The sequence below is a fragment of the Geotrypetes seraphini genome, chromosome 19, assembly GCF_902459505.1.
Source record: "Geotrypetes seraphini chromosome 19, aGeoSer1.1, whole genome shotgun sequence".
Classification (NCBI taxonomy): Eukaryota; Metazoa; Chordata; class Amphibia; order Gymnophiona; family Dermophiidae; genus Geotrypetes; species Geotrypetes seraphini.
In genome coordinates, this window is record NC_047102.1 from 13,565,166 (window position 1) to 13,577,913 (window position 12,748).

General features: G+C 42.5%; 1 protein-coding gene across 5 annotated transcripts in view; it reads right to left on the reverse strand.

The window, feature by feature from the left end:
• Positions 1-12,748, reverse strand: part of PACSIN3 (protein kinase C and casein kinase substrate in neurons 3) — a 49,693-nt gene that overhangs the window by 17,665 nt on the left and 19,280 nt on the right. For all 5 annotated transcript variants that reach the window (XM_033928146.1, XM_033928147.1, XM_033928144.1 and 2 more), the window contains exons 3-5: positions 9,741-9,897; positions 2,659-2,894; positions 941-1,096 (exon numbers count right to left, since the gene is read on the reverse strand). In XM_033928146.1, the coding sequence (XP_033784037.1) occupies positions 941-1,096; positions 2,659-2,894; positions 9,741-9,897 (549 nt within the window). The remainder of the gene's footprint in view (positions 1-940; positions 1,097-2,658; positions 2,895-9,740; positions 9,898-12,748) is intronic.

A 12,748-nucleotide genomic window follows, 5' to 3' on the forward strand; every position in this document is an offset into this window, starting at 1 on the left:
TTAAGGACTTGAAATCAAAACGATAGGTAAGTTTTTGGTGACTTACAATAATTACAGGAAAAGCAGACATAAAAAGGGAAGAACACGAGGAGGGAGAAGGAGAAGGTCCTCTTTGATAAAGAGGCTGGAAGTGGAGAGAGTGGTTCCCAAACCCTGTCCTGGGGGACTCCCAGCCAGTCGGGTTTTCAAGATATCCCTAATGAATATGCATGAGAGAGATTTGCATACCTGTCGCTTCCATTATATGCAAATCTCTCTCATGCATATTCATTAGGGATATCTTGAAAACCCAACTGGCTGGGGGTCCCCCAGGACAGGGTTTGGGTTTTCAAGATATCCCTAATGAATATGCATGAGAGAGATTTGCATACCTGTCGCTTCCATTATATGCAAATCTCTCTCATGCATATTCATTAGGGATATCTTGAAAACCCAACTGGCTGGGGGTCCCCCAGGACAGGGTTTGGGAACCACTGGTGTAGAAAAGGAAGAGGTTATTACTTAAAAGCGTCTTTGAAAAGGAAACACTTTAGTTTGCCTTACTACGCCACTGCAGCTTCTTGAATGGAGTTCCAGGTGGGGGAGGCATGTGTATAGGAGATCTGGTAGTCTTATATTCACCCCACCGCCCTTCTCTTTTCTGGTTGCAGAGTCAGTTGACACCAGGGGTGTCAAAGTCCCTCCTCGAGGGCCGCAATCCAGTCGGGTTTTCAGGATTTCCCCACTGAATATGCATGAGATCTATTGGCAGCGCATGCAAATAGATCTCATACATATTCATTGGGGAAATCCTGAAAACCCGACTGGATTGCGGCCCTCGAGAAGGAACTTTGACACCCCTGGTTTACAAGGAGCAGAAGACTAGGAATTCTGGATCACACAAAACATCAGCGTCCCAAATGCAGCAACCAGACGGGTTTCACTACCAAATTTTACACACCTTTTCTACTTCTTGGGTACAGCGTTCCACTCTCTCTTGTAGCTTGCGTAGCTGCTCCTGGGACATAGACGCATCAGCTTTTCCATGATTTTCCCGGGTCTGAGCCGTCCTCTCATCCTTCCGAGCTGTGTGGTAGCTTTTCTTAGCCGATTCCACCTAAAAATAAAATCGGCAATTATATACAAGCAGGTTTTCAATCCGTCCATGCCATCAAACCATCTTTACCTCTCCCACTCACTGAGGCCCCAATGCCCAAAAGATTTCCGTGGCAGCAAGACTTGTTAAAGCACTCCTACTAGCACAGAGGGCTGTCCTGATGCAGAAACGCTGTGGCTGCTAATGATCCTTGTAGCAGCCACTGAGAATCCTATGCAAATGCATTACAAGGAGATCATTAGCATTCTGAGCTTTCCTTGTGATGCACGAATGGGAATGCCCCCCATTACCAAAGAATAGGGGCCAAGTAGATGTGTGGGGGGGGGGGTGTTGTGTGAGCACACAAAAACACACCAGTTAAACCCATTTAAAATAAAACCAAAAGTCCTTTGCAGCTCTGCCAGCAAGGATTTTTGGTGGGGGGTTGGTTTTTTTTTTTTATTCTTACCCCCCTCTCTCGTCCAACACCCCCTAGACCAGCCCCCAAAACAAACCCTTATCTCCCAACATCCCCTGATGCCAAGACCCCCCCCCCCCAACGACAGCAAAACAAAACCCTGGTGGCCTAGTGGGCCAGGACCTCCACACACACATTCCGACCCCCTTTGTACCTTATTTGAAGAGAGATTGGCAGGAAGGTTAGGACAAAGTTTGGATAAGTTCCTGGAGGAAAAGTCCATAGTCTTGTTATTGAGAAAGACATAGGGGAAGCCACTGCTTGCCCTGGATCGGTAGCATGGAATGTTGCTACTGTTCGGGATTCCGGAACCTTGCTATCCATATGGAATGTTGCTACTCCTTGGGTATTGGCCAGGTACTAGTGAACTGGATTGGCCACCGTGAGAACGGGCTACTGGGCTTGATGGACCACTGGTCTGACATAGTATGGCTATTCTTATGTTCTTAGGGATGCCCACTCCCTCTTGCCTGAAGGCCCGCCTCTTGAAAATGGCTGCTTTACCCTTGCCTGGTACATCCTGGGATGCACCAGGCAGAGGAAGCCCCAAACGGCTGAGCTGGTGGGGGGGAACCCCGCTGGCTTAGCCGATTGTGGAATTCCCCTGCCATGATCAGCTCAGCCGGCAGTGAGAGCAGCAGCAGCAGTGGCAAAGAACTTTTAAAAAAGTTTTGACAGGTGGGATGAGCTATGCTAGCGATTGCTCTTCTGAGCAAAGCCTTTTACTGGGCTGCTCCGCATGAATAGCATGCATATAATTTGCATGCTATTTGTGCTAAACATTACCCCTCTCCCCGCAAAAAAAAAAAATTGCTCCCGCCATGGTATTTTTTGTACCGTGGAGTCAGAGCTTTGTGCGTTGGAGCCCAAGACTTTTGCATTGTGGTCTACATGTTTCGTTTACTTGCAGTGCCTTGGAGCTATGTCCTTGAGGGCTAAAGCCCCCCCAATTTCTTGCACACCCACTAATTTCCAGGACCCCTTTTTTCCATACACCCTTCATCCCCCGGCCTAGAGCCTACTCGTACACCCCTGCCCCATATTCTTGAACACATTTTTCTGACCTGCCGTCTCAAAATTCACACCTAGAAAATCAGCTGCTTACATCTTTTAGTTTTTTCACCCAAGGCTTCTGTGCCTTGCGGAATCCATCTTCAGCTTCTTTGGTCTCCTTGAAGCCTCCAATCATCTGCTTGTGGAACGCATCTCGCTGCCAGGCGCGCACCTTATCGCTGTCCTCGCCCGATAATAAGTTCCTCAGCTCCAGATGGATGTCACTCAGCTTGTCTGCGGCGCTTAGAAAAGAATGCCATGCTTTCTCCAGGGTGCCATACTGGGGTCCTGCACAGAAAACACAACTGTACAACCCTTTTTGTGGAACAAACTATTATCAGACAAGAAGTGGGGAAAGCATGCAGACCACAGTTCATGGAATTCTTTCCAGCAACTTTGCATGTGTGTGTATGGGGGGGGGGGGGAGGGGAGAGGACTTCTCTGTTGCGTTTCACTGTATGTACAAGAGTTTTTGTTACAGAAGCTGAACTCCCCCCACAGAAATACAGAGGGGGGTGTTGGGGGGGGAGGACTAGGCTTATTTTCTCTGGAACTCTTGATCCAATTTTGCCCATTTTTAAAATCAGGGTTAGTTTTGGGTTGGGGTTTTTGGGGTTTTTTTTTGTTTTACCCCACATGCCATGTTTTTAATTATTTTATGAATGTTGCTACTTGTAAGCCGCCTAATAATAGGCAGTTGAGAAATTTGTTAAATAAAACTACATAAATAAGCAAGCTTCCTCCCATTCTGGAAACTTATTTTGCCATCAGACAGATGGTCAAACACTTCTCATCCCCTTTTGTTGAATTCTTTGCAACTTCCATTCAGTTAGGAAGAATAAAAGTAAAATTTGCAAAGGCCATTACTAAGATCTACATCCACTTTTCCACACAGACATCCCCATCCCAGCCCTGCAAATTGCAATTATCCGATTCTTAAATGTATTGAATGCTTTTATTTAGGATATGGGGAATATTTTAGGAAAGTCTTTATGGTTGCGTTTCACAGGCATCATAAAGGCATGTGGGGGAGGGAAGAAGTGGAAGGCAGATGGCAGGTAATTTGCCTAGATGGTTAGCCAACCGCAAATCCCCCCCCCCCTACTCAAGAGCTAAAGGATAAAAGGCAATGTCCTTAATTTGAGCACAGTGTCTCTCAAACTGTAGGCGTGCCCCAAAGAAATTCTGGGTGTGCCACAAGAGATTCCAGAATTTTACTTTTATTTTTTAAATATTCCATTCACAAGTATACACTTGAATAGATGACAGTCGGTCAATGCTCTGAGCGCCTGTTTGTGGAAGGATACATTCTTTGATGCGATTGGTCCTCGAAAACTAACAGAAAGTAATTTTAGTTTAATTTTTATTTTTTATGCAGGAGTGATTCTAACTTGAGCCACAAAGCAATCGAGGCTTTGTTAACGTTTGGTTCTTCTTATCTTTGTAAACTTGGACTTTCAGCTCTGACAAATTAAATTTTTTTTTTTTAAAAAAGGAGAAAGACTGACATGTGGTAGATGATGAAATGCGTGTTTGCTTGTCGACTATGGGTTTTGAGCTAATTTGAATTCAAAAACAAGCACATAGCTTAAAGAACTTTAAATAAATAACTCTCAAATTTAAATTTTTGTTGGTTTTGCAATTTTATCATTGCAATTATAATGTGCCATGAAAAACATTTGCTCCGTTTAGTGTGTCAGAGATAAAAAAAAAATAGTTTGAGAGATAGTGCTAGAGCAGAATAGGCAAGGGCAGCTGGGTAGGTCAAATCATTTTAGATATAAATTAATAATAATAATAAAAAACCACAGGAATATGCTAGGGGAAACCAGAGCTGTACCGAAAAGCATATTGTACTATTTGACTGAATACAGGCAGTCCCCGAGTTAGAGACGCCTGACTTAGGTACAACTCGTACTTAAGAACGCGGTTGTGGCTTCATTTGATTTCATTGAGCAGTGTTTCCAGTGGCACAGACTCCTATATTTCTCCCGCAACAGATTCAGGAATGATGCATGGCCACATTAAGAACAGTGTGTAGTTGTGCATGCTGTACCTTAGAGGGAACGTGTAGGGTTGGTTGGCTCTTTAGTCAGGTGAGGTAAGCAGCAAGAATCTTAAAATCTGAGTTACATAGAAATCCGACTTAAGAACAGCTTTAAAAACGTAACTTGTTCTTAACCCAGGAACTGCCTATAAAGGAATAATCAAGCCATTGTGACATCACCGCTGAGACTGGCTCTTAGGCATTGGTGGAATGGGGCATTATGACATCACAATATGAGCTCTGGAATGTTGCTACTTAAGAACGCGGTTGCGGCTTCAATTGATTTCACTGAGCGGTATTTCCAGTGGCATAGCCTCCTACACGTCTCCTGTAGAAGATTCAGGAATGATGCATGGCCACATTAAGAACAGAGTGTGGTTATGCATGCTGTACCTTAGAGCAGGGATCTCAAAGTCCCTCCTTGAGGGCCGGAATCCAATCGGGTTTTCAGGATTTCCCCAAAGAATATGCATTGAAAGCATTGCATGTACATAGATCTCATGCATATTCATTGGGGAAATTCTGAAAACCCGACTGGATTGCGGCCCTCAAGGAAGGACTTTGAGACCCCTGCCTTAGAGGGAACGTGTAGGGACAGTTGGCCCTTTAGTCAGCTGAGAGCAGAGGTAAGCGGCAAGAATCTGAAAATCTGAAAGGTCTGAGTTACATACAAATCTCATTGAAGAACAGCTTGAAAAACGTTCTTAACCCAGAGACTGCCTGTAATGGACATAGAGCTTTATTTAACATAACAAAAGCGGCAATATGAAATCAGAAATCCAAGTTTTTATTTCAGTAGGATTTAGCACAGTAGAGCCCCAGATTAACCCCCACCCATTTACAAAACTGTAGCACGGTTTTTGGCATCGACTGTGGTAGTAACAGCTCCGATGTGCATAGGAAACGCACTACGGTTTTGTACAAAAAATGGGGAGAGGGGGGTTTAAGTTTGAATACAAACAAATCGCTAACCAGCCAAATAAGAACAACCTATTTGGTACAGCCAAAAATCAGAAAAAAAAAAAAAAGGTTTTGGCATTTGCATGTATGGTAAAACATACACAGAGCTAATCTCACTAATAATATCAGTCTGAAATCCATATTAATTCCTAAAATCTACATATGTATGTGCGTGCCGGATTTTAAAAGGAAATGGGATACACATGTGGGATCTCTAGGGGGGTAAATTCAAGGGGGTAGGGTTGTTGGAGTAGGCAGACTTGATGGGCTGTGGCCCTTTTCTGCCGTCATCTTCTATGTTTCTTACAAGTCAATCATCCGAGTCATTTTCATAAACACACAACATGAACAAAGTCACTGGATTTCCCAACTCAGCTTTGTTTGGTTTAATGTTTGCACCAGTAAACCTATACCAGAAACTCTCTTGCTCAAATGTCATACTGTTTAACCCTAAAATCACTCTGCATTAGGAAATAATGCAAAATAAAATAGTAACTTAAAAGCAGTATTACTCATAATAATTGGAAATTGTATTTGAGACAAAAATTTCTCACACACACACACAAAAACCAAAAATAATCACAAAATTTTACGAGCAAAAAAAAAAAGTGTTTAAGCCTCTTCCAGTACTTAAATTTTCTTCAGGTAAGTTAGATTGTTGCCATAAGCCAAGAATGGTGAACTCCAATACTGGCGTCCACCTATAGACCTGGCTTTCAGGATTTCCATACTTAATATTCATGATTCAATGACTAACCTCCACTCCCCCCCCCCCCCCCGTTTTATGAAACTGCATTAGGGTTTTTTATTCTCGGCCGCAGCGGTAAAAGCTCCAACAAAAAAAGTCAATGGCTTAATGAAAACACGCCGTCTCTTAGCTTATCAAAAACCAAATGCATGCTATTCCCATGGAAAGAAGACGTACAACTCATATCCTCTATCGCCATAAATGATACCCCCATTATTTCTGTAAATGCTATTAAAATCCTAGGAGTAATTATGGATAGCAAACTGACCTACCGTCCACAATTCAGACTTAGGATGATAAGATCTCTCGCAACATTCTTATTCACTCTCTTATTATATCCAAACTTGACTATTGTAATACATTATTTAAAGGTATCTGCCAATTCCATATACATCACCTAGACGCTTGAGGTCAAGTGTTGGTCATCCCTTCTCTTAAAGTTATCAATACGCGGCGGCAAATTATTTTTTCTGTTATGGCTCCCCAATCCTGGAATTCTCTTCCAATTCATCTGAGATAAAAAGAATCTTAAAAAATTTAAGAGCAAACTAAAGAGTCTTCTTTTTCAAGATGCATTCAATGTTTAATTGAACTGCTTTTGGCTCTTAATCCATTTTAACTACTTTGATTGTTTTTTTATTCCCCTTCCTATTGTTTTTAACCTTAAATGTTCTACTTTTATAATTAGATTGTATTTCATCCCGAGTTTTCCCTATGTTTTTATTAATGTACGTGTAATTTAATTTATTATTATGTATTAGTAGTTATGAAACTTGTCGTTTATGTTTGTAATTTTATTTATTACAATGTATTAGTAGTTATGGTATATCTCTTTTATGTTTGTCTTCCTATGTTTTGTAATTTTATCACTTTGTACATCGCTTAGAATTCGGAATAAGCGATTAATCAAATGTTATAATAAACTTGAAACTTGATAAACTTAAAAAAGATATCCATCGGTTACAACTAATACAAAACACTGTCAAAAAATTTGACCATATTACTCCTCTGCTTAAAAGTGCGCATTGGCTACCAATCCCACATCGAATTTTATATAAAATAGCTATTCTTTCCTTCAAGTCCCAAAACACCAATGGACCCGCTTTTATTCACAAGCTCCTTATTCCACATGAACCTTCAAGAGTAATAAGATCCTCATCTCAACATCTTCTTTATACACCATCCCTGAAAATCATCAGCACGCGTCGGGCCACGTCATTTGCAATTACGACCCCTACAATATGGAATTCCTTGCCACTTCATTTCGGGGCGGAAAAAAAAATTTAGACAAATTTAAGGGAAATCTAAAGAGCTACCTCTTCCGAGATGCTTCCAAGGTTATTAAATAATCTTCATTCCCCCGCTTTCCGATTGTAGTTTACCCTTTATGTTTTCTTTACTTTTAAATTGTAGTTCAACCCCCCATACTTTCCTATTGTTTCACGTTTGTGATGTATTATTTAGTCGGTATTTATATTTTTAGTGCTTTCCCCTTATTTTAATACAATTTGTAAAACGCTTAGAAATCTTGATTTGCGTTTTATCAAAAATTTTAATAAACTTGGAGTGTCAGAGCTTTTACCAGTGCGGCAGGCGATAAAAAACCCTAATGCAGCTTCATAAAAAGGGGGGCAAGTTGACATACGTTTGAATATCCTGAAAACCATAACTGCTTACAGCTCCTCCTGGCAACTGGTATTCATCTTTAAATCTCTTATTTTATTTATTTCAAATTTACTATACTGCCTAACTATGGTAGTAGAGCACTGCCCTGCTTTATCTATAACTTAAAATACTGGAAAAGAAATAGAAATCTTGATAGGCTAGAACAGGGGTCCCCAAAGTCCCTCCTTGAGGGCCAAATCCAGTCGGGTTTTCAGGATTTCCCCAATGAATATGCATTCAAAGCAGTGCATGCACATAGATCTCATGCATATTCATTGGGGAAATCCTGAAAACCCGACTGGATTCAGCCCTCAAGGAGGGACGTTGGGGACCCCTTGGCTAGAACCAGCCATACCAAGTACACAAACATACCAACATCATATAGACCAGTGGTCTCAAACGCAAACCCTTTGCAGGGCCACATTTTGGATTTGGAGGTACTTGGAGGGCCTCAGAAAAAAATAGTTAATGTCTTATTAAAGAAATGACGATTTTGCATGAGGTAAAACTCTTTATAGTTTATAAATCTTTCCTTTTGGCTAAGTCTTAATAATAATATTGTCATTTATAACTAAAAAGACATATGATCAAGAAACTGTTTTATTTTACTTTTGTGATTATGTTAAACATACCGAGGGTCTCAAAATAGGACCTGGTGGGCCGCGGGTTTGAGACCACTGATATAGACAGAAGGTGAAAGGGGAATTGAAACGGATTCCTGGGATTGCAGCTGTCAGACCCCGAGGGGCCATCTCATCAGACTCGGATGGTTTGCTCAAATAACCATGTTTTTTGCTGTAATTTTGAATTTTTTTTTTTTTTTTTAAGGAATGATTCTTTGTGAATGGCTAAAGGTGATGAGTTCTATAAAACTGGAGTTGTGAAAAAGAAAGCATCGTGTCGTGTGGATTCCAGATGAGCATATTGGGGGCGAGGGCAAAAGCAGCTGGTGATCATTTATGGACCGCAGCATAAGGAGTGGGGTTTATGGGACAGACAACGAAGATAGTTGGGCAGACTGTTAGCGGACCGCCTTGAACACCAGGAAAAGGATTTAAAATTTATTTCAGGAAGAGTGGAAAAGTCACTAACCCATTTCCATCATTCAAAAATCTTTGTAAAATAGTCTTATTCAGGATAGTTTTGTATAAGTTTTAAGGATTAAAAAATTGTTACATCCGCTAAGAATCAGGGGGGGATACCAGGAAGTACTTCTTCACAGAAAGAGTGGTAAACCATTGGAACAAACTCTCAGAACAAGTGATCACGGCCAGCAGCATACAAGATTTTAAGAATAAACGTCGGATCTTTACGAGGGCAGTGTAGAGGTGATGCCACCTGTGAGCGACCCCTTAGGAGGTTGTTTGGGGAGGGTTAATGGAGTGGGCAGACTTGATGGGCTATGGCCCTTTTCTGCCATCATCTTTCTATGTTTCTATCTGCAACTTTTCTGAATCATGAGAACTACCCCCCTTCCCCTTCACCGAGCACATTTAAATACCCTCTCTGCCAAGGTAACAGTGAAGGTACTTAGATCTGGCATTTAAAAAATAAATCTTTATTAAAATTTAGACTTCTAAAAAAAAAAAAAAAAATTCACTCCTACAAAAACACTCACTATACTCCCTCATGCGCCCAAATTTCACATAATCCCTACAGAATAATCCAGCTGGTCAGTAGACCCAACACCTGCTCTACCAATCACCCTCCATACCTTTTTCCACCGATGACCGCCATTTACGGGACCAGTCAGCAAGCTGCTGCGAGTAACTCTTCTCTATTTTGGCGCGTTCCTGGAAGCACGAGACAAGCTCATTGCAGAGACGGTGTCCATCGTCTATCCGCTTCACTGTCCGCCTGTAGTTACCCGCCTAATGAGAGAAGATAAGAATAGATGACTTAAGGTACTTGTTTCTCGGTTTGCTTTATTAACACCATGTTAGTGGGATCTTAAGACTGATGGGTTCCACTTGATTTGGTATCGCGCTAATTGGAGAAGGTGGTGTTCATGTTTGTATGTTTTGCGTTATACTTTCATTAAAAAAGAATTGACATAGAAGATAAGAATGGGGAAGAGGCACAGAAAAGGGAGTTTAATTATTTGTTTTTAATATGCAAGAAAGAAGAAGAAAAAAAAGACAGATCAAGTAATTGTCAAGGTAGAACTGGCAAGGCTAAATGTCCGTCTGCGAAGTTCTCTGCCTCTCTAGTTCCACCTCAAGTTTCCAATTCTACATTTGGAAGACACGCCCCCCTCCTGTCAAAGTGAGGCACCTACTCATATCATAGTTAAGATTGACGTTATCTCACCAAATCTCTCAAAGAACTCTTTGTTCTATTGCCTTGCATTAGTTCTGGAAAGACTCCCAGCAATGACTTCTGCAGCCCATGAGCAAGACAGTCTTAGGGAGAAGAAGTCATAGGTACCATATTTTCACGCATATAACGCACGCGTTATACACGATTTTACAAATCGTGCATAACCTTGCGCGTTATACGCATGAGTGCGTTTTACATAGTTTTTACATAGTTCCCCCCCCCCCGACGTCCGATTCACCCCCCCGCAGGACCGCTCGCACCCCCACCCCGAAGGACCGCTCGCACGCACCCACACCCCGAAGGACCGCTCGCACGCACTCCCACCCGCACCCGCACCCCCACCCTGAAGGACTGCTCGCACCCCCACAGCCTCCCGACCCCCCCCCATCATGTAGAAGCTCCTCCTACCGGTGTCCTGCTGCTTCCTCTTGGCGGTCCCGGCCCTTCTGTGAGCCCTGCGTCTGCGCTGCTTCCTCTTCCGGCAGTCCCACCCTTTCTCTGACGTCAGAGAAAAGGCGGGACTGCCGGAAGAGGAAGCAGCGCAGGGCTCACAGAAGGGCCGGGACCGCCAAGAGGAAGCAGCAGGACACCGGTAGGAGCTTCTACATGATGGGGGGGGGGTCGGGAGGCTGTGGGGGTGCGAGCGGTCCTTCAGGGTGGGGGTGCGGGTGCGTGCGAGTGGTCCTTCGGGGTGGGGGTGCGAGCGGTCCTGTGGGGGGTGAATCGGACGGGGGGGGGAACTATGTAAAAAAAAAGTTGTAAAACGCGTTCACGCGTATAACGCGCAAGGTTATGCACGGTTTGTAAAATCGTGTATAATGCGCGCGTTATATGCGTGAAAATACGGCAGTTATGCAGGCTGTTCTATTTACATATTTAAATTACTGCAACTCTTTGTACTATGGTATCAAGGAAAAGGAATACGAGACTGCAACTGCTCCAGAACCCAGCGGCTAGATTAATTTTTTTGAGTAAGCCAATTTGAGAAGGCTAGTAAGAACATAAGAACATAAGCAATGCCTCTGCTGGGTCAGACCTGAGGTCCATCGTGCCCAGCAGTCCGCTCAAGCGGCGGCCCAACAGGTCCAGGACCTGTGCAGTAATCCTCTATCTATACCCCTCTATCCCCATTTCCAGTAGGAATTTGTCCAATCCTTTCTTGAACCCCAGTACCGTACTCTGCCCTATTACGTCCTCTGGAAGCGCATTCCAGGTGTCCGCCACACGTTGGGTAAAGAAGAACTTCCTAGCATTCGTTTTGAATCTGTCCCCTTTCAACTTTTCCGAATGCCCTCTTGTTCTCTTATTTTTCGAAAGTTTGAAGAATCTGTCCCTCTCTACTCTCTCTATGCCCTTCATGATCTTGTAAGTCTCTATCATATCCCCTCTAAGTCTCCTCTTCTCCAGGGAAAAGAGACCCAGCTTCTCCAATCTCTCAGAATATGACAGGTTTTCCATACCTATTATCAGACGTGTTGCTCTCCTTTGAACCCTCTCGACTAAGATATTAAATAGTCCATTATTGGAGGAATTAACACTGGGTACCAATGAAAAAACAAGTCCAATTTAAGATTGCTTGCAAAGGACTGGGATCAGACATTAAGGTCACACTCTCTTTCCATAACTCAAGAGCAGCGCAATGCCTCAAACCGGCCTTCCCTTCTCCACAAGTTCAACGGGAAAAAAACTATTCAAGTCTACCTTCAAATTTCAGGGACCCAAAGTTTTGAAAACAGCCTACCTTTGGGTCTGCGTCAGCTCCCCATATACTACAATTTCAGGGCAATGCTAAAGACATATCTCTTCTCTTTGTAACTCACATGACGTCTCCAACCATGAAGGATCCTAGATATCTTACTGTAACTAAACTGTATGCCATAAAATTCTATTGTAACCCAGAATGAATCCTAGTTGAAATTTGCGCGATATAAGAAATTATGTGGTATGGTTTTGTACTAATGCTAAATACAGAACAAAGAGCAAAGCAGGGCCCTACCATCATTTCTGTCTCACTTCCTCAATTATTCCCATTTTGATTTATTTATTCAATTTTCTTTACCTTTCTCCCAGGGGAGCTTAGAATGGTTTACATGAATTTATTCAGGTCCTCAAGTAATTTTCCCTGGCTGTGAGCCCGCCGGGACAATCTGTCTTTTTATAATCCAGGATATAAGATTTCACAATTGATCAGTACCACCTGCACCCTCAACCCACCTGTGTTCACAATTCCACCACCATGAGGTCATTCCATACGACAAATTCTTTCAGTGGGAAACTGGTATTTTATTTCCCTTCTGTTCTCAGCTCAGATAAAGATTTATTTTTTTTTTTTTAAGTGTCTAAAGGATACTTCCAGGAGTCTGATCTCATTATATTTCTGCTCATATAATGTTCACTCACAGG